At 34.7% G+C, this 19,730-nt stretch overlaps 1 protein-coding gene across 2 annotated transcripts in view; it reads left to right on the top strand.

Annotated features, from left to right (window-relative positions):
• Window positions 1-19,730, top strand: part of Dip-lambda (Dpr-interacting protein lambda) — a 140,160-nt gene that overhangs the window by 117,957 nt on the left and 2,473 nt on the right. For both annotated transcript variants that reach the window (XR_011448271.1, XM_070312144.1), the window contains exons 4-8: window positions 6,713-6,828; window positions 7,481-7,666; window positions 12,100-12,286; window positions 17,180-17,311; window positions 19,449-19,568. Coding sequence is in view for 1 of the 2 variants with exons in the window: in XM_070312144.1 (XP_070168245.1) it covers window positions 6,713-6,828; window positions 7,481-7,666; window positions 12,100-12,286; window positions 17,180-17,311; window positions 19,449-19,568 (741 nt within the window). In the remaining variant the exon portion in view is untranslated. The remainder of the gene's footprint in view (window positions 1-6,712; window positions 6,829-7,480; window positions 7,667-12,099; window positions 12,287-17,179; window positions 17,312-19,448; window positions 19,569-19,730) is intronic.

Here is a 19,730-nt window from a genome sequence, read left to right as displayed (position 1 = left end):
TATTTTTCCTCGTAATTACTCGTGTATCCGGGAGCAATATGCAATAATTAAATTAAACGGACGTGAATGTCGCGCCAGCGCGAAAAGCGATTTCGCGAAAAAAAAAACAGAATCAACGCGAGACGCGAGATGGCAATTTATTTTTCATGAATATATGTACTTGGTTTTTTTTTTTATTCGAAGAATAATGATATTAGAAGAAAGAGTGAGTAATAGGTGACCCGTTTATATCTAAGGATTCTAATCGATTCTGAATAAAACACACATGTCATACGTTTTTCAAGAGCTCGCCCAATAGTCGCGACGCGCGCTTCACGGTATAAAAAGCGAAATGAGGAAGTTAGTCGATCGAATTGAAGGCTTTATGCCAGTTTTACGACTTTAAACGAAGCGCAGCGTCGAACAGTACGTCGCACGGACGGCGATAGGCAGGGGAAAAGTTTTCTTCCTTCTACTGTTGGCAACGCGAAGCGACGACGAAACTTGTATCTTCGCAACGCCCGAAGGCGGTACACGAGGAATTCATTTAGCATTCAGGACAAGAAACGTCGGAGATAGCCGTTGAAAGCTGCGGATGCATGGTGGAATAAACGATTGTCCGAACACATTTAAGCAAATGCGTTTTCTTACCGTAACGTGAGAAGTTGATTCCTTTCGTTGCTTCGACGGCATTGCGAATCGTTTCGCTGAGTTTCTTTCGCAAAGAGAATGATGAAGTTAACTAACCGTTTCTACTTCGGAATCTCTTTTCCGAGATTGTGAAACTGCGTGTTTAAGATTGCCCATAATTCCACGTAACAGATTACGAGGAAATAATAATGCATATCCTATATATATAAAAAATACGAAATGGAAAATGTGAAATTTATGACAGAAGAATATAAAGAAGTCAGTGGATATCTTTAATGGACAAGCGTAGAGTAAAATAGAATTTATCGAAGCCGGTAAAAAAATTCGGCAATCGTTGACTGGCTCAATAGATGCGATTATATGAATGGAATGAAATTGCAATGAATATATTGTATGAAACTGAAACTGTGATGAATTTTTACAAAAGAATTAAAAATATATTTAACGAAGGATTGAAAGAAGTAATTATTGATAATTAAAATACTGTAGCGATTAATGACTTTTTTCTATTAAAATTTTTGCGAAGAAAAAATTGTAATTTAAACTAGTCGGAGATTCTAAGAATGCTACTGTACAACTGGAGATATTTAAACGTAATTCAATTAATACGGATTATCGAATTAAAGGAGTTTAAATACAGTTGCCCTATTTAGTATCTTTAAATGCAACACGCCGGTGTCGCGAGCATTTTCCCGGGAAATGTATATTGGAAAAATAACGACGAATTCACGAAAAGAGGTAGACGTAAACGGAGAAGAAAGACAAAAGTACAAAGGTGGATTATAGAGACGAAAGAAGAGCCATTGAGTTGCAGTCGCGCTTCCGACAGATTATGCTAACGAGACAATCCCTATGGTATACCAGAGGATCGCACGGCCCACACAGACAGTTTCTTCTATTTTTCCCGTTCGGCAAAAGATTCCGCGCCTGCTCTCTCAGAATAGAGAAGATGGAAACAACAGGCGTATCCTGGCAAACAGAATCGCCGTGTAACGCGAGGGAAAAAGGGATCGGCGGGAACGAAACCTATCTCGCGCGTGAAAAAGTGGAAAAATGGAAAAACATTGCGGGATAATTTCAAAGAAAAGGGGACTTTCCGACCAAAGATCCGATAACGAGCGATTAGGAAGGAATAGATAAACGATTTATTCAAAATGGTAACGAGATGAGATAGGCATTGAAGCCGATTCCCCTCCGACATCTTTCACGTTACGAAGATTATTTGTACCACTATGCACCCTCCCAATCTTTTATTCTCCTCTTTCTTTTTTACACGGCGACATTTGCGACGTGCTTCGAACTCCTATTGAATATTCGATCTTCTTGAGGAGAGAGCAGCTTTATCGTTTTCCTCCATATCAATCCGCGGCGTATTTTCGTCGAGAGTTCGATAATCGTGTGGCTGTCCTTAATTGCGCAATTATGCACGCTCCCTTTTTTGCGACATGACGACGTATACTTATAGTGACGCGCGGCACGAGGGAAATTCACGACATTATCGGGAGCAATTTGCGTCTCTAACTTCTATCTATCGGCGAATTCTCCGTTTAAGCCAAAATCAATAGGCGCGTGCTCCGATCTGATAAGTATCTCTAAGAGAGAGAGAGAGAGAGAGAGAGAGAGAGATTCTATATATCTCTTTCTAATTCGAAGAATCCTCTTGCCACCCACACACTCATTCGCGTATTCAAATATACTTGCGTATATATGTGCATGTGTATATATACTCGTGTGTATATATAAAATATATATCGAATTATCCTCGTTTCTCGTATACAAACTTGATTCGTTCGACTAATGCAAAATCGATTTTTATTAATTGAGTTTCGCATTTCAAATTAATTCTGATAGATAAGTAAATATTAATATTTTGTTTTTATTTTTTATAAATTTCTGATTTGAGAAAAAATACGCACGCGCGAGCGCCGATCCGAATATAAAATATAATATGAAATATATATATATAATATGTATATGTATAGGTACACAAAAAAAAAGAGTGGTTTACAGTATAATTTAAATTACTTCGCACCGCGACACAGCGTTCCCAAGTTTACACACGGTCACGTGCCACCCTGTTCCATTTAAACACGGGCTTTGCTGTGTTTTGTTTAATTCCTTTCTCCTCTCTTACAAGCATCGCTGGCGTTTTTACGCCACCTCTTTCTCGTACGACCGTAAATCCTTCGTTACCGGAACTTTTTAACGAAACTGTAATCCCTTCGGCTTCCTGTGTTTGCCGAAAAGATTCCGTCGTCGGCGCGCGACACGTGATGCAACTTCCGTTCCCCGCGTGCTCCGTCTTATGCAATTTCCGGCGATGAAACACGCGTGCACGGACGAGCGCGCTTCCTGCCGTACAAGAATCCGTGGAATTTTTCCAGCTAGCTCGCTGAACTGTCGCGATCTGAAAATCCGGAACACTTTGGCAAGAACAAAAAAGTTGGACGTTTAATCCTCGCGGAAATACGGAGTAACTCCGCTGTCTCCTTCTCTCGCCTCGAACAGTCGCTTTCTCCGGCTGTTCTCGATTGTTCTTTCTCGATCTGACTCCTTATTTTTAAAATTAAAACAGAACTTTCGTTTGATTACGTTATACACGAGGCATCGCAGTTTCATAAATCACTCTTTATTCATACTCGAGAAGGCTGAATTAAGAGAGAACGCGAATTTTTTGATCAAAGTATCGATATTATTCAAGTATGTACGTAGTAAAAAATTTTATTCTTTAATTAGTCCCAAATGGACTTAATTTTATGAGAGAGCAACGATGTCATATGTTGAAAACTGAATTATATCGAAAAATTTTTAGTTAAATTTTTGCGAATAAAAAAATTCGAAACAAAAATTTAACGATTGCAATTGAGAGATGATTTCGCGGTTCGAATGAAGGTTCTTCGTCAATCTCGGATTTTTAATGTTCTCGATTCGTTTCCGTTTGCGCGCGAGTTGCGTATCATAATAATTTTGCTATCGCAAGCGCAAATGTTACCTTGATGACATTGGCTCATTGTCGCAACTCACATTAATAAGTCGCTTTTGCCCGAGGCACGTCTGCCTATTAGCATACGCATTCGAGCGTGTCGCGTTTCTTGCTGCCTCTCAACCATCTTCGTCCGCTGAATTTCACATGAGATGGAACCTTGGAAAGTGTTTCTCTCTTATTCTTAATAACTCATCTTCTTAGTAAACCGCGAGGATTGTTTTATTAATCGTCATCTATAGATTTTTCCACGTATTTAATCAAGTAGTAAAAAAATCACTTTTAGACATTTTTAAAAGAATCATCTTTTTTACGTAAATTTACTATTCCATTTTTAATATATTTTAGAATTTGAATATTGAATTGATGCAGCGTAATCGAAAACGATTACGAAACAGCCTTTAGATACGTGTGTAAGGTAGCGATAAAGAGATCTTCGAAGCACGATGCTTTCGAGAACTGATGATCGTTTTGGTTCAGGAATATTCCGTTATCTCGCCAGAACGAGAGACCACCGGGGAAGACATTTTAAATTCGCGATTTCAATGATACAGAATTTCTCTCGGGGCGTGGAGGAGAAAGGCCAAGCGAAATCCAAACTCTTTGAAATCGGCGGACGGATCCGCGGCTACCATTGTGCGGGTGGCTTACCATCGTTTCCCCGGGATAAAGTGGGTATCACCGGATACTGCTCAACCCGAGTCTATCGTCGGAGCTGTCCTACGGCTTTCGAGGATCCCGTCCGCTCCCTTAAATTAGACGCGGGAAAGCGACGCCCGGTGACTTTTATAATCGTTTTTAATACCGCTCGCAGAAGATCGCCTTCAGATTCTGCATAACTGTTTTATTAGCGTTTGTTGGAAGCCGCTTATTGCGCGACAGAAACGTCTGACAGTCTTATTGGCTTTTAGCGTTGGCGTAACGACGTCAGACTCGCAGAGACGGATTTATAAACTCTTTTTATCTCCACTTTACGCATATATTTATCGAAAATGATCGAATAAGTTATATGAGATTTTATAATTTACAAATATATACAGATTATACATATATATTTTTATATTTTTCGATGCACATAGGATAAATGAAAATTGACTAGCTCGATAAATTCTTTTAATGCATCTGCTGGGAAAAGAATTGCATATCTGCCAGCGATATCGAGAATCGAGACTATATTTTTTTATGCAAAGATCTCTCGCGGTACAATTTCGCCTTACGCTGTAAACGGCGTAAACGGAACGATGTAAAAGAGGAGAAAAAAAATTGATTCCAGCATGGTGCAGCCGCGAGCATCACGGCGATCTTAATTTCCCGGACGGCGGATGGTGCGTGATAATTTCGATGAAAAATTCCATCCTGCGCACGGTGTAATTAACGAAGAGATGGCAGACCGCGCGGGCGCGTTTGTAGTTCCTGCCCGCTCGCGAAAGGACCTAATTAATTAGATATCCTGACGACAAATTGCTAAAATTACACTTCACTGATTACAATTAGACTCGGAATGAAATTCCGGCGCAATAAAGGCGGGACATACCATGCTTCGCGTTATATGTTCCCTCTTTCTCTCACTTTTTCTACTTTGCATTCATGCGTACGCCGTACGCACACTTTTCGCCGCTCGCAAGATTTTATGAAAAATTAAGTATAGTATTAGAATTCCTTCATTAGAAAAGAAGAGGAAGAAAAAAAAGAGAGCACTATCAGGGAAAAATAGAATAGATATGCAATTGTATGAGCGCTATTTTTTTTTTTTGCTATTAAGTAAAAATTTCTATTATTGCCTTCCTTAAGATTAATATATCAGAAAATTATATACAATATATTAGACGGAGAAAAAGAAAGGAAGCAATTTAATTTAAAAAATCATAAACGAGAGTAATAAAAGAATGTAATAGCTGGGAAACAGTAACACATAACTGGAAAATGTCTTTACAGCAATAAAAGTAATAGTTTATATGAAAATATAATATTTTACCTAATGCGCGATACCAATTATTCTCTCATCCGGTTATTACTTTCAGTAACTTTGCAATGTTTTTTCCGGGAGATTTTCGCAGTTTTCTTTGCCTTGAAGGGAGAAAATTAAATTTAAGTTAATAAAACCCCGGGTAGGGTCGGACGAGAGAAAGAGAGCGGAATGAAAACGTGGAGAAGCAAGGGAAGAGATTGAAGGTACAACGAAGCGAGCACCGAGGGTAGAAACGGCCCGATGAGGGTAGTCGTAAAACCGACCCATGAAAACCGGGAATCCGGCGTCCGGATTACGACTGCGAGATTCAAGAATTTTTCCATTTATCGCCCTTCTTGCATGAACGCATACAAGAATTCGATACGAGAATGTGGGTGGCTCTCTCTCTCTCTCTCTCTCTCTTTCTCTCTCTCCCTCCCCCTCTCTCTCTTTGCTCTTTTAGATCGACGGAAGAAAACGTGGGAGAGAAAATGGTGGGAGAGGGTGGGGAGGGGGGTTGTTTCCCCCTCCTCGACCTACGCCTTGAATATCTAATCGACGGCGTGCTACTCGCTCATGCATGCACTTCGAATCGACGGCGAATCGCGGCGATGCATTCCGCGAGACATAGTGCATAGTCTACTCGTCAGAGAGATGCCACGGCATTCGTTCCTTCCTTTTCTTTTTTTTCGAACGGTGCATCGCATTTTTCAAAACGCGCGATGCGATCGCTTCGTTGTAATATCCGGCGAAATTGAAAAGGATGGAACGTAACACAACGCAAAATGCGTTGTTTTGTTTGTCGTTTATTGTATTCGATATACGGAGAGTAGAAACTCGCAAATTGATTGCAAGTGCACAGTAAATCTTTTTTTTCGAATGTTCCACTGTTGCCAGTTTTATTGTGTTACAGTTTCCAGATATTTTTTTGTCTCTTCGTTAATTTTTTTTTTTTTTTTTTTTTTTTTTTTTTTTTATAGTTGGCTCGAAAGAGAGCTCGGCTTATATTATAGATCCATTGAAAAAATACTCTTTATTAAAGTATATCCTTCTCTCATGATGCGCTTGTCTTCCTTTAGTAATCATTTTCTATAATTGATAAAAGAAACAGAGTAAGTAATTAAACGTGTCACATTACTATGATATTTCAGGTCAAATCAGCCCGGAAGTTTTGCCCGAGTTCTTAGCCCCTTTGGAAAATCACACGGTGATCCAAGGTCGTGACGTCTTCTTCACTTGCGTCGTTAATCATCTGCAATCGTACAAGGTGCAATTTTTTATTTCAAACAATTGTTGTTTATTGTAGTAAAAAGTATTTTCAAAAAAATCTCGCTTGCGTGCAGCATGAATATTAAGAAAATTGCCTATCATAAAACTTATGTATTAAGATTGATGTATTAAGAGAAACGCGACTCTCTCGAATTTCTTTCCAATTATATAATATATTTTTATAATAAACGACATAATATTCGCGTGAAAGATGAGAGAATTATACTTATTAACGTAACACAATATGTACTTCTTCGAGTTATATCCTGTGCTTTATTCGCTTTAAACTTATATTTTTTCTCGAGTCTGACTATATCCTGTCTATTACTACTTGCGAATATCGATATGAGTTTATTACGTATTTATGTATTAGAGAATTTTATATCTTATCTTAAATATAAATATACACGTCAATTTTAATTAAGATTAAATTCGCTATTTTTGCTCTTTCTAATTAATCTTTATCGCGTGAATTTTAATGATAAATGTATCAAATTTAGCTGTAAATTTAATTTAATTTCTACTTTGGTAATAAATTAAAATAGCCAATTTAAATATATTCTAATAAGATATCCGATTCATATTTCAATCAAGTACGAAATTTTCTTTTATTTCGAGAAATAACATTCCGTATCTCCAATGTTGTACAGGTAGCCTGGATAAAATCCGATTCCCGTGCGATTCTGGCGATACATACACACTTGGTGGCACACAATAATCGATTATCCGTGACGCACAACGGACACAACACGTGGAAACTGCATGTGTCGAATGTTCAGAAGAACGATTCCGGTACCTATATGTGTCAAGTCAACACCGATCCCATGCGCAGTCAGGTGAGCTTTTTTTCATGAATCAATTATGAAGATTTATGTAAACTCTCGACTCTCGATTCGGAGATTAAAAAACATATAGTAGCATTGCCGAATAACGTAGTTAAGGATATTTTGATTACACAATAGTAGCGAAAAGCTTTCAAAACTTAAATAAAAATAAGGAAGATATTTCTTAAGATTATAATGTTTGGAAAATAAAATAAATAAGTTTGGATTATAAAAAAAATTAAAGTATCAAAAAACAATATGCTTTTTAACGTCTCTATAAAAAGAATAGTTGTAATTAATATTTTCCCTAATTTATGACAAAGACTTTTGATTATGGCCCCTGAGGTTAACAGTAAGAAACAAACAACAACAAAAAAACGAGTAGTTTACAGGAAGATTTTGGATTACTATATGCATTTTACTACAATTTTTTTATAATAAATAAATTATAATAATAAATAATTTTATAATAATAATTTTTGCTATAATTTTTTATAATAAATAATTTTTTTATAGTAAATAACTTTGAAATCAGTAAGTGGATTTAAATCAAATTTCGCATAAATGTTTAATTAATACATGAGTTTTGTTAATACATGTTAAAATTTTTATTTTACTGGCACTACTTTTTTCTTTGACAAATTTGTCGATAAATGCTACAATACGCGATTTTCCATAAAAAATTGCTCAGGTTTTGCATAGATACTCGGAAGAAATAGAACAGAAATTACGAAATTTTCATGCTTTTGTTAATGTTTTAACATATTACATCTTTTAGCAGCATATGATATTTTTTTTTAATATAACGCATGTTTCTCTACATTTTCATATTTACGTATATCCCTTTCTCCCTTTTCTCCAATTTTTTAATGATACACCCGGGCACCCGCATTTTTCGAAATATCACAAACGCAGCATTGAAACGCTAATATCCGGTACAGCGGAACGCGCATCTGTAATAACAACGTATCTCTGTTAAATTAATTTCCATTTACCTTCAACTCGACGCTTTATTTTTCGACGGCGTTTCCGCGCCAGAATTGCACGCACAGCGGACGTTACACGCGCGGCTTTATCGATTCCCATCGATAGAGCGCGATATCGTGCCGTGCTACGTAATTCGATTAAAAAGATCGAGGTTTCGTGAAATTTCGCCAGATCTATCCGCAGCTACGAAGGAATTTTTCAAATTCCATATACAAACTCGATCATAACTTTTTAACGCGCGCTTTTTCTTTATCCCCGACCATTATTTCGCGGTGTAATATCGATGGTAGTATCGGCCTACAGCCGCAGCTATATTTCAAAATCGACGTATAAAAAGAGACTATTTTATTTGATTTGAGGTACAAAATGTTATCATTAAAATTAAGATACAGATTATTCTTATATAGTTGTTATAGATTTTATTTTATTTTTGATTTCTCGTATGTGTATCAAGATTCTGAAAAATTTTGTCTTCTTAAGAAAATATCAATTATCACAAGCGTATCACTATATAAACATCATAATCCTAAAAGCTTTCTCTAAATATTCTAAAATTTCAGATAAATAGATAAGTTTCGTGCAAAATGTGAAAATAGAAATATATGTTAAATCATATATCATTTTAAGATAATTTCTATCCATACGCGTCACCTATATTATACGTGCAATCTTATTAACAATCTTCAGATCAGTTTAATTGATAAGCGTACAATATTTTGACGCAAAAGGGGTATTGCATCGCAGTTCTATTCTCAGTGGAATAACGTCGTCGCGACAAGACAACTGTTGGGCAATTTTAATTATGCAGATTTTGAGCAAAGCTCAAGCTAAACGCGCGTTCGAGAAAGCGCGCGAGAAATTATTGCCGGCGACGGTGGTGCGGCAGGTGCACACGTCGTACGGCTTCGAACGACTGTTTCCCTAAGACGAGGAAGATCTCGGCTTTGCCGCTCCGTAGCTAGACCCTCTCGGTCGCTCGAAATATCCCTTCGTGCCTTAAATCCCGAGCCCCGTGCGTTGTACCGATGCGAGATTATTTATCGGTCCTATACTTATATACCGCGGTTTTATCCGCTCGAGATGCGCGTCCTTTAAACCGCATCTGGGCAGTTGCTACATTCTTCCGTAGACTAACGCTCGGAGTTTACAAAAAAAAAAAAAAAAATACAAGATGCAATTTAAAAAAGATAGATTTTTATCAGTTAAAATATGAAAAATAGTACAAGCTACAAAAAAAGCTATCTACTTTACTATATTATTTACTACATAAATACAATCAATAACTGGCGATAATAATAATTATACATACACATAGTTTTATATCCGTAGAACTCTCACAGTCTGTCCCTTGTCTTCTTTAATCTCTTTTCTCACATACACATACTTATATGTATGTATATATGCTATTATATTATTGCATTCACGCCTACCGTTTGTCCCGTTTGCGCCATAACGAGCACTTTGCATCCTTTATCTCGCAGCAGGGCCGTATATTGCATCGGAAGGTTTGCCGCTTTGCCGATCGCATTGAATTCCGCGGGATGTGTGCACCGCACCACGACCAGTAAATTTCACGTTAATCCGTGACGCACCAGCGACCGTCACTTCTGCCCGACCGATACGTGCCTTGGATCGTAAAACGGTGCTTTTTTTACACAGCAATGTACGCCACGAAACACTCTAACATGGTTTAGGCTGACTGACGTCTCGCGCCAGCACAACGTGATATTTTTGACCTGACTATGACAAAGTTAATGTTAAATGTCATACACATGCGAGATATTATTATATTAGATATATAATAGATATTGTATTAGATACCTGTAAGTTCATTACTTATTTCATTTACTTATTATATTTAATTATCATTAATTTTTAAATTATTTCCTGTATGAATTTTGTAAGATCGAAATTTTGCTCTAAACATCTCGCATGATTTAAGCGATAAAGTATAAAATTATTTAAAAAATTGTGTTGTCTTATATTTGAAATTTGATTCATTAGAACATTTTACATTGTCATATTAAAAAGTTTTTAATTAAAATATTCTAAATATACAATATTTCAATGGAATTTAATAAAGATGTCATATTTTCTGCTTTTATAATTAGGAAAAATCTTTTACATTTTTTTTGTAGAAAAAAATTGTTGATTTTTGTACATAAAGATTATTGAAACAAGTGTAACAAAAATATTTATTGTATATTTATTGTTTTACAATGAAAAATGAAATAAAATTTTTTTTAAATATTTAAAAATTAAATTATCTTTTAAATGAGATCAAATTTATTGTAGTTCGTGCCATAGGTTTTGGAATAATAGTCAATAGCCGAAGAAACACCTTTCGGTACATTTGAAACTGGCTATTAACTGCTTCATTTCAAAACCTATGGAGCAGACTACAATCATTTTGATCTCATTTGAAAGATAATTTAATACCGAACAAAATGTCCTATATACATGGATCCACAAATGCTTCCTTAAAAAGTTAGCGCCTCTGAGAAATCACGGTTATTTTTTACATTTTTACAAATATCAGGGAAAGTATGCGTCCTTTAACAAAAGTTGTAGAGAATTGTATCAGATTTCATTAATTATTAGGGAATTTTATGTTTCATCTATACGTTTATACTGTATAAAATATCAAAAATTTTACGTTTGTACGGTTTAGACTGTACTGTCGTTAACAATACTAACTATTGTTATAATACTAACTGTAGAATTTAAATAATATTTCATGTCAATATTAAAATATCCTTGTAGCAGAAAATTTAAGCCGATATTTATCTTATTTTATTGTGAGTCATATATTTCCTTGCACGTTTGGTTTCATTAAATCGAATAGGATACATGCACAATTTCATGTCTAGTAAATTCTATGCTCCCATACTCGTGCGCAAGATACCCTCATCGTATACGTGCACAGGACCGTAAAACAATGTGCTTTTTCTACGGCAAGTAGTTTGAGCCTTGTCTCTGCCAGACTGCCTTAGTAAGGTCTCTCTATTACGGACTGTTTATCTCGCATAAAGGAATCTCGATCTTTTTTAACCCTTTGATCTTCTTCGCGCTCATAGTATGTTAAAGTATAATTAATCTGTTCTTATTTTTTGATAGAAATGATTTTAATAATGAGATAACTCAACTATACAACACAAAGAACGCGCGATAATAGGATTCTTTGATAATATTCGATATATCTGCTGTTTAAAAAAACTTTTAAATAATAATTAAAATAATTCCGTGATATAAATTGAAAAATTGAAGAATTAACTAAAGTTATACAGTACACATAATTATAAGACTTTATTAGAAAATTGAATATTTAATCTTGCTTTTTTTTAAATAAGTATCAGCTTTTAATAGCGTGTATTAAGCATATTTTTTCACTCTGAAAAAATTAAGCTTGCAATGATAATTAAAATCTCAAAGTACGATATCTCGCTTCTTTGTTTCAGATGGGATACATGGCAGTAGTGGTACCGCCCGATATAATAGACGATGAGACTGCAAATGGTATGGTCACTCACGAAGGAGGCAATATAAGATTGCGATGCGTCGCCACCGGTTTGCCAGAACCTACTGTCAGTTGGAAACGAGAGGACGGTCGCAACATCATTCTCAGAGAGGATGGACAGAAACAATGTAAGCGTATCTCATTGAATCTCATATAATATTCTATTTATAAGATACTTCTAAATAATACTATACAGTTTGATTATATGAAAATTGCATTTTTATAATTTATTGCAGAATTTATTCTTTCTAATCAAGCATATTAAAAATGTGGGATTTAATTCTGATGAAAAAAAAAAAATATTGTATATATCATATAATAGTACTATAATTAAAAATCATACGTATGCGCGCTCGCCCCGTGAGTATTATCCCTTTTTTAATTATATTATTATATAAAATAAAATTTCTCTTTCAATAATAATATCGGATTTTAATAATAATAATAATGTAGGATCAAACTATCTAGAATTGAATTGAATTTAAAGCCTTCGCTGCTTGATATCATTATCGTATATGATAATTAACGTTTGTCACAATGCGAGAGGCATTCAATAGACATGCGTTAGCAGATACGTACATTAGTGGATTGAAATATAGTCGAACTCGAAATATAACACGCAAACTGCAGTCCATGCTCTGATGAACTTACTTAATGTAAGTTCACTTACTGTTGATATTTTAGAATATCCTTTGAATCGCAACTCTCACAGAATCCGGTATTCTCGTAAAATCGAGTTATCCGGGATTCCTTTGAAACCGCATGTTCTGCGAATGCATTCGGCGAGATGACTATATATTTCGCTGGAATAATAACAAAATTCAACACAGTTAAACAGTGCAAATTAGTCCGTGGGATACGCAAAGTGGGCAATATGTAAATCAAATTTATTTATATACAGCGTATTTCAAAAAGCGCTTTTCCTTATAAACTTTATAACATTTATAGAATTTCTATTCTATTATAAGCTTTGCAAAAAGGTTTGCAAACTCGAGAATTTTTTATGTAGTACAATAATATTTGTCATATAGTACACAAGGATAATTAAATTTCTAATTTAATTTAGCCTATATTACGTTATCATCACAACAGTGGGCTATATATTTCGATGAATCCTAGTATCGTATAACCAATTATGTGTATTTTTTAAAATTATTTGTTAGTAATTTTATAGTCTCAATTTCAACGATATTCATTGATTTTAGCATCATAATGACAACGTGTGTGTAACCTTATATCGAGATATAAAATAGACACGCGCTCAAGTTTTCAACGCGTTCGATTTAATGAAACAAAAACTCTAATATAACATTTCACCCGGAAATAGTCAGAATAATAATACTAATTAATTATGTGTTTGATGTTACTGGATACAAAACAAAAACCAGCTCTGATTACGCAATAATTGAGTTCTTTTTCGCACTATTGCCGTACACGATTATTATTTTAGTACCAATATATTACATTTAAATCAGAATCGTATTAGAATATTTATTTGTCAAAATTTTCACGATTTAATCGAACAATTTGAGAAAAGTAAAAAGGTGTATCCTTTTAATATCTTGAAAATATTTCCGTTTTTTTTTTTTGCTATTTTAATATAAAATTTTAGTTCAAATTTTGACTTTTGTGTAGTTTAAAGTTTTGAATTTAGGATTCGCATGTTCAAAGTATTGATATCTGATCTGATATAGGGTGCACGTTGAACGATAAATTCTAACTGCGAAGCTGACGTAGATGTTGCAGAAACAGGAGTCATAGGTGACGTACGTGTATACCGACACGGTTTCTAGTTTCTCGTTGTCGGTTATCTTAGCTTTATTATTGAATTGCATTCTCAACTGCAATGATTCATTGCCGTTATATATCAAATATAGAGAAATTTATTTAATGCGTCAATTATTACAGGATAACTATATATGTATAACGGTAACATAAATAAATCGTCTCTGAACAATTTTCTTTCCATATTTAATGTCAATGCGATGTATGTAATCCTATTGCAGAAAATAATATTACTTAAGACGGAAAATTAAAACCTAATTCCGAATACAAATTTATCAGGTATATATAACGGTTTATATTAGAGATTATCTTTTTCTTTCTTTTCTATTTTAAAGTATACTTTCTTTTACTTCATGTTCAATAATTGTTCATCAATTTGATAAAATATCTATACAGTTATGTCATTTTTCAATATTACATAAGCAGTTAATTATCATGTTCGTATCGTTGACATTTCAACCAGATTTTGATTTTTCTTTAAAATTATCAGGTATATCGATTATTATTTATTTTCTTGAAAGAAAATCCTCTATAATCAATATCAGTCGTGATTTATTATTTTTCGCTTGGCATTATATGAAATGTGCATTATAATTTATAGGAGTATACACAATATAAGCTACGAGATTAAAATTTGATTTTATCGCTAATAAAAATGAGAACATGGGAGATACTTGACATAAAGATAAAAAATTCTGTCTATACGAGATCCTATCTGCGGTGCACTCGATTAAAACTAGCATCATCGATAATATCTACTTTTTTCACGTCGTTAGGCTGGATTTTGTTCGAGGGGAATCAACGATACGCATAAAGCTTTCGGGAAGGAATCCTCAATTCGCGCCAACGACGATTCCGTCGATTCTTTAATTAAGATAGTCGTGCCGACGCGGCTGGAAAAGTATCGGAGCGATAAAGTGTCGGGGCGCATCAGCGCAGAATAATCGATCGTCTCTCTCGCCGGTAATTAATTACAGCGCGAATGGTAATTTACGCGCCCCGCGGCAAATATATAAGCACGCTCTCCCCACAATGCACACGGGCTGTATGTCTAAAACCATAAATTACGGCGCCAAGTTAAATCGCAAAATAAATAAATCGATAAATATATATATATATATTATACACCTCTTTCGTCCCCTAACTGCTCTGTCACCCATTGTCGTCTAAATGTCATTGGTGTATATTTCCGTCGCGAGGCAAAACGTCACAAGAACTTTACAGAAATATTTCACAAAGATTTATTTAGTATCGCGGTTTGAGAAAAATTGTAGAAGAATCGTTCTAGTTCATAAACTTCAAGTAAACTCGTCTTTGCGATTAATCCCTCCTCAAGGATTAAAGTTTACAAGAGTTAACGACCATCGTGCGGGAGGTGTCGAGGACGACTCGCTTGTCGTTCTTCCGCGAGTTAAAGTGCACTTATTGACCGCTCTTACAAGCAATCCTGGCCCACGTCACCCCGGTAATCCCGGATCCGCTACGCAGAGTACATTCCGTGTACAAGCAGCGTTTCTGCCGGAAGGACCTCCGAATCCCCGACGACCTGTCCTCTTAATGTCATTCTCGCTCGAGAGATCAGCCGAGGAATTTTCGCGTAAAAAAAAAAGAAGAAAATGAACGAGGAAAGTGCGAGGTGGATAGAGACGGAGCAGATGTAAAAAAAGAAATTCTTCGATTGTAATCGTCGCTTCGTGCAGTTTTCGACCTACGATTGTCACCGTCTCCCTTTCGCGACCTCGTTCCACTCGTTCGCTCGGCTCGCTTGTGTCAGTCTGATTTTCGAAGCGTCGTAAAAATAGACACCCAGAGGACATCCAGGATGAATCTCGTTAAACGCGGGGGAGGACTTCCAGATTGGCGGGACGGATCCGCGAAGGACAAAGTATAACGAAGGATAGCGCGCGCGCGCGATGGGTCGTAAAGTCGCCTCTCTCCTGTTCGTCCTCCCCGTATATCGTAAGAGACAAAATGCATAGGAGAAACGGGCCATCCATCGGGAATCGCGATTTCCTCACCTGGCGAATCTGTCATTCGCTACGACGTGACTCTTTCTCGGCGCCTAAATAAATCGAACGTTTCGGAGAATTGCAGGATTGGATACGTTGTAAACTTTTACGACACACCTTCGGTAACGATCCTCGAAATTCAATGCTCCACGGAACAACGAATCCTGACTCTGCCTGAATTTGATGAAAATTTAAATGACACTTTAACTATAATATTACTTTTTATATAAGGATACAACTTTTTTTTTATTGATTGGATAATGGAGGAGGCGGAAGATCTCAAATGCGTGCTGCAAGTACGCCAAAATTATGTCATTTCCAATTAAAGCGCTTGACAAAAAAGTATAATTTTTCTTAAGATTCTTATAGAGTGTGAAATATTATATTAGAAGAAATTACAAAGACTGATTCGGCAAAAATCGTCGTGTTTTATTAATTTATTAGAATTATTATTTGGAATTATTTTATATTGCAATTGTTCTCGGCGCAAAAGAACAATGTATTGCGACAATGATATACATATGTAATTATCAATTTATTCCTTTATTCTTTTATCAATTATAAATTTTATTTTAAGAAATAGATCTAATAACGTACTTGCAACTTTTTTTATTTTTCTTTCTATATTTTGATTCAATTACAAATGTCGAGAGAGAGAGAATTTCTATCTTCCATTAAATTATTTCGTATAAATATAACTTGAAATGCGAAATAAATAATTTCTGTAACGGTTCGATATTAATTCTCATCTTTTTCCCTACGACAGTTTCTTAACAGAAATGGCGATCCCAGCGATATGTCATAAAAGTTTCAACGTAATATCTCAAACATGATTCTGTCATGTTATCTCTCATTAGTGCTTAATATTATAAAATATATTTTGATAAATGAAAAGCATACCCTAAAGAATGATTCTATATATGTAAGTGACCATGTTCATATAATGCAGATTTAAGTAAATTTTATCAGAGAACTTGATCATCTTATTGCACTCATTAAAATAGCAATCTATTATTAAAAAAAGTATGTAAAATCAATTATCCAACAGCATCAGAATTTATCGTTTATTGCTAAGGCGTATAAAATAGAAAATTCAAGCTAAAAGTGTAAGCATAAATATTGCAAAATTATATATTGTTTTTTAGAATATATTTTGTATAGAAAATATATGTATACATATATACTGGGAGCTTTGTAAGTTCTTTAATATTGATTCTTTGATTGCAGCTGTGAAATCCTTTACCGGCGAGACACTGGAATTGACGGGGGTGCTTCGGCAAGAGATGGGTATGTACCTCTGTATAGCCAGCAACACCGTGCCGCCGACAGTCAGCAAGCGTTACTCCGTTGATGTTCACTGTAAGTATCATGTCGCGCTGCGGCCGTTAATTAGCCGTCCTTCCATCGTTGTTGCATGCATTAGCAAGTCAGTGCGCTCAAACATCATTCTGGTTGCCTTCTGCTCTCGAAATTGCCTAACAGTTTGCGCTGTCATTCGCGTATTCTAGAAACATACTAAAAAAATTTTAATTTTGGAAAAAACAAAAGATATTATTTCTACAAAATAAATTGTTAAAATTATGGATATCATAATTATAGCAAAACGCTATTTTTTAATGAAAATTTAGGTTTTGATGCTAAAAAGATCACCACGTTAGAGGATTCTCTAGATTCGTTCCTGTACGTTACTGCATAATTATCCGCCCCTGTAACCACCCTTTACATTTTACAAGTTTGCATGCGACAGGATAGATGGATAAAGATGAGCGCGTTAATTAATTATTTAATGAAACAGGGTAACATATAATAATTACAATGCTATTGAGGCAATTTATGATTAGATAAACTTTAAATTTATTTTTCTAATTTCTAAGCAAAAATTGTAAATTACACAGTGAAAATTTTCAAATTATTTTGCAATTTAGAATATTTATATAAATATTTTCTTTTTTTTTCAATTTTTAAATTATACAGTTTGATTTTAATAAATTGATTTCATAATTTACATATAATTTCTGTATAATTAATGTAATTATAAATTTAAACGCAATGTGTCAGTTTTATCTCGGTCGTATAAGCGCTCTTATCGATGTAACGTACTTTAATTATTGGGGTGAGAATCATGTCGATTATTAATGCTTCTTCAATATCGGCGGTAAAACTATTATCCGGACACTGTGGTTAAGGATATACCGATAGGCTTGAAATAGGAAATGAGGTTGAGTTAAACTTCGAAACATTTTTCAATATCTACGTTACATGGCAGAATTTTTATTCAAAAACTTTTCTCTAAAAACCAACGTACCGACATTGTCGACAAAAAAACCAACAAAAATTATCATGTAATATATTAATATGTACATTATTTGTCATAATTATGTATATATTAATAATTTTAATTATTTTTAATAATAATAATAATAATAATAATCTTTATTGTGCAACAAAATACATTATGTTGAAAAGAACGGAAGATTGATATTATAATTCGAAAATCTTTTATTTTTATCTTGATAAGTTTTTTGCTTCGCTATAATATATCACAAACTTTTTTATATTCTTTCAAACATCATATAATAACATAATCGTAAAAATAAAATGTTTCAATTTTACAGAGTCCAAATTTTTATTACTAGAAAATCACGTGCAAAAAATAACAATAAAGTGTCAATAACATTCTTCTGGGAAATACAATCAAATTACCGGGAGGAAAACGCGCATATCGGAAGAATAAAAAATCACCGTGCAATTTGGCTAACGGCATTCGCAAATGAAAACTTTATCACAACCCCCCCCCCCCCCCGAAGTCCGTTGGCGTAGGGCGTTCTTTTCTCGCGCGCAAAACTTCCGGCCGCGCGCTGCTGCAAAATTAACCAGCGGGCTTGACGATTTATCCACGTCGTCGCGGGGCGTGTAAATATTTGAGCGCAAAGGGTTTCGCATTAATTCGCTCTGCTTACGAAATGTAATATTAATCCACTGGTAGGGTAGTGGCGCACGGGCGCAAAATGCGGCGAAACTGGTTAATTCTTGAATGAGCAGCACACGCAGTCCCCTTCGGAATTCAAAATGCACTTTTCATTTTTCACTTTTCCTATTTCGCTTATTTCATTTTCTGTCCTATATCATTTCCTTGTTTATAAATAATATAAGCTTTCTTCGTAAGATTACTATATATAAATTTGTTTTTTTTTTTTTTTAATAATTAAACACAATTCTGTGATAGAATAAAAAAACCTAACATTAAAAATGCGAAAAAAATAAAATTTGAAAATGATGTAAAAGGTATCAAAAAAGAAACAAAAATATTTTATCCGATATTTCATACTGAAATACTAATGACATGCATCACATGCTTTCTCCCTAACGCAATATCATTTAAAGTTTAGGAATGATAACGGAATAACGTGCTATTTTACATTGATCCGTAATATATGTAACGGTATACCTCTGTATCGTTAATTGTGGCAATTTATGTAATGTTTGATTGTTTTAGTTCAACCTTCTATCAAAGTGACAAATCAATTGGTGGCTGCGCCGATTAATAGTGATGTCGTATTGCAATGTTACGTCGAAGCGTCACCGCACGCTATGAATACTTGGTACAGAGAAGGAGGTAGATAACTGACTGTTTCATATTTCTACATTTTATTCCTTGTACAAAGAATCTTGAAAACTTTAATCCAATTTTAGAGAGATTTTTTTTTTTTTTTTTTGTTAATCTGAGATAAATATTTTCTCAAAGAAATTTTAAAGCACAAATATTTTTGTATTTGTT

This window comes from Polyergus mexicanus, unplaced genomic scaffold, assembly GCF_030449975.1.
Source record: "Polyergus mexicanus isolate NDT 795.1 unplaced genomic scaffold, iyPolMexi1.0 SCAF_2, whole genome shotgun sequence".
NCBI classification, from domain to species: Eukaryota; Metazoa; Arthropoda; class Insecta; order Hymenoptera; family Formicidae; genus Polyergus; species Polyergus mexicanus.
This window is presented reverse-complemented; position numbering and strand designations above follow the sequence as displayed.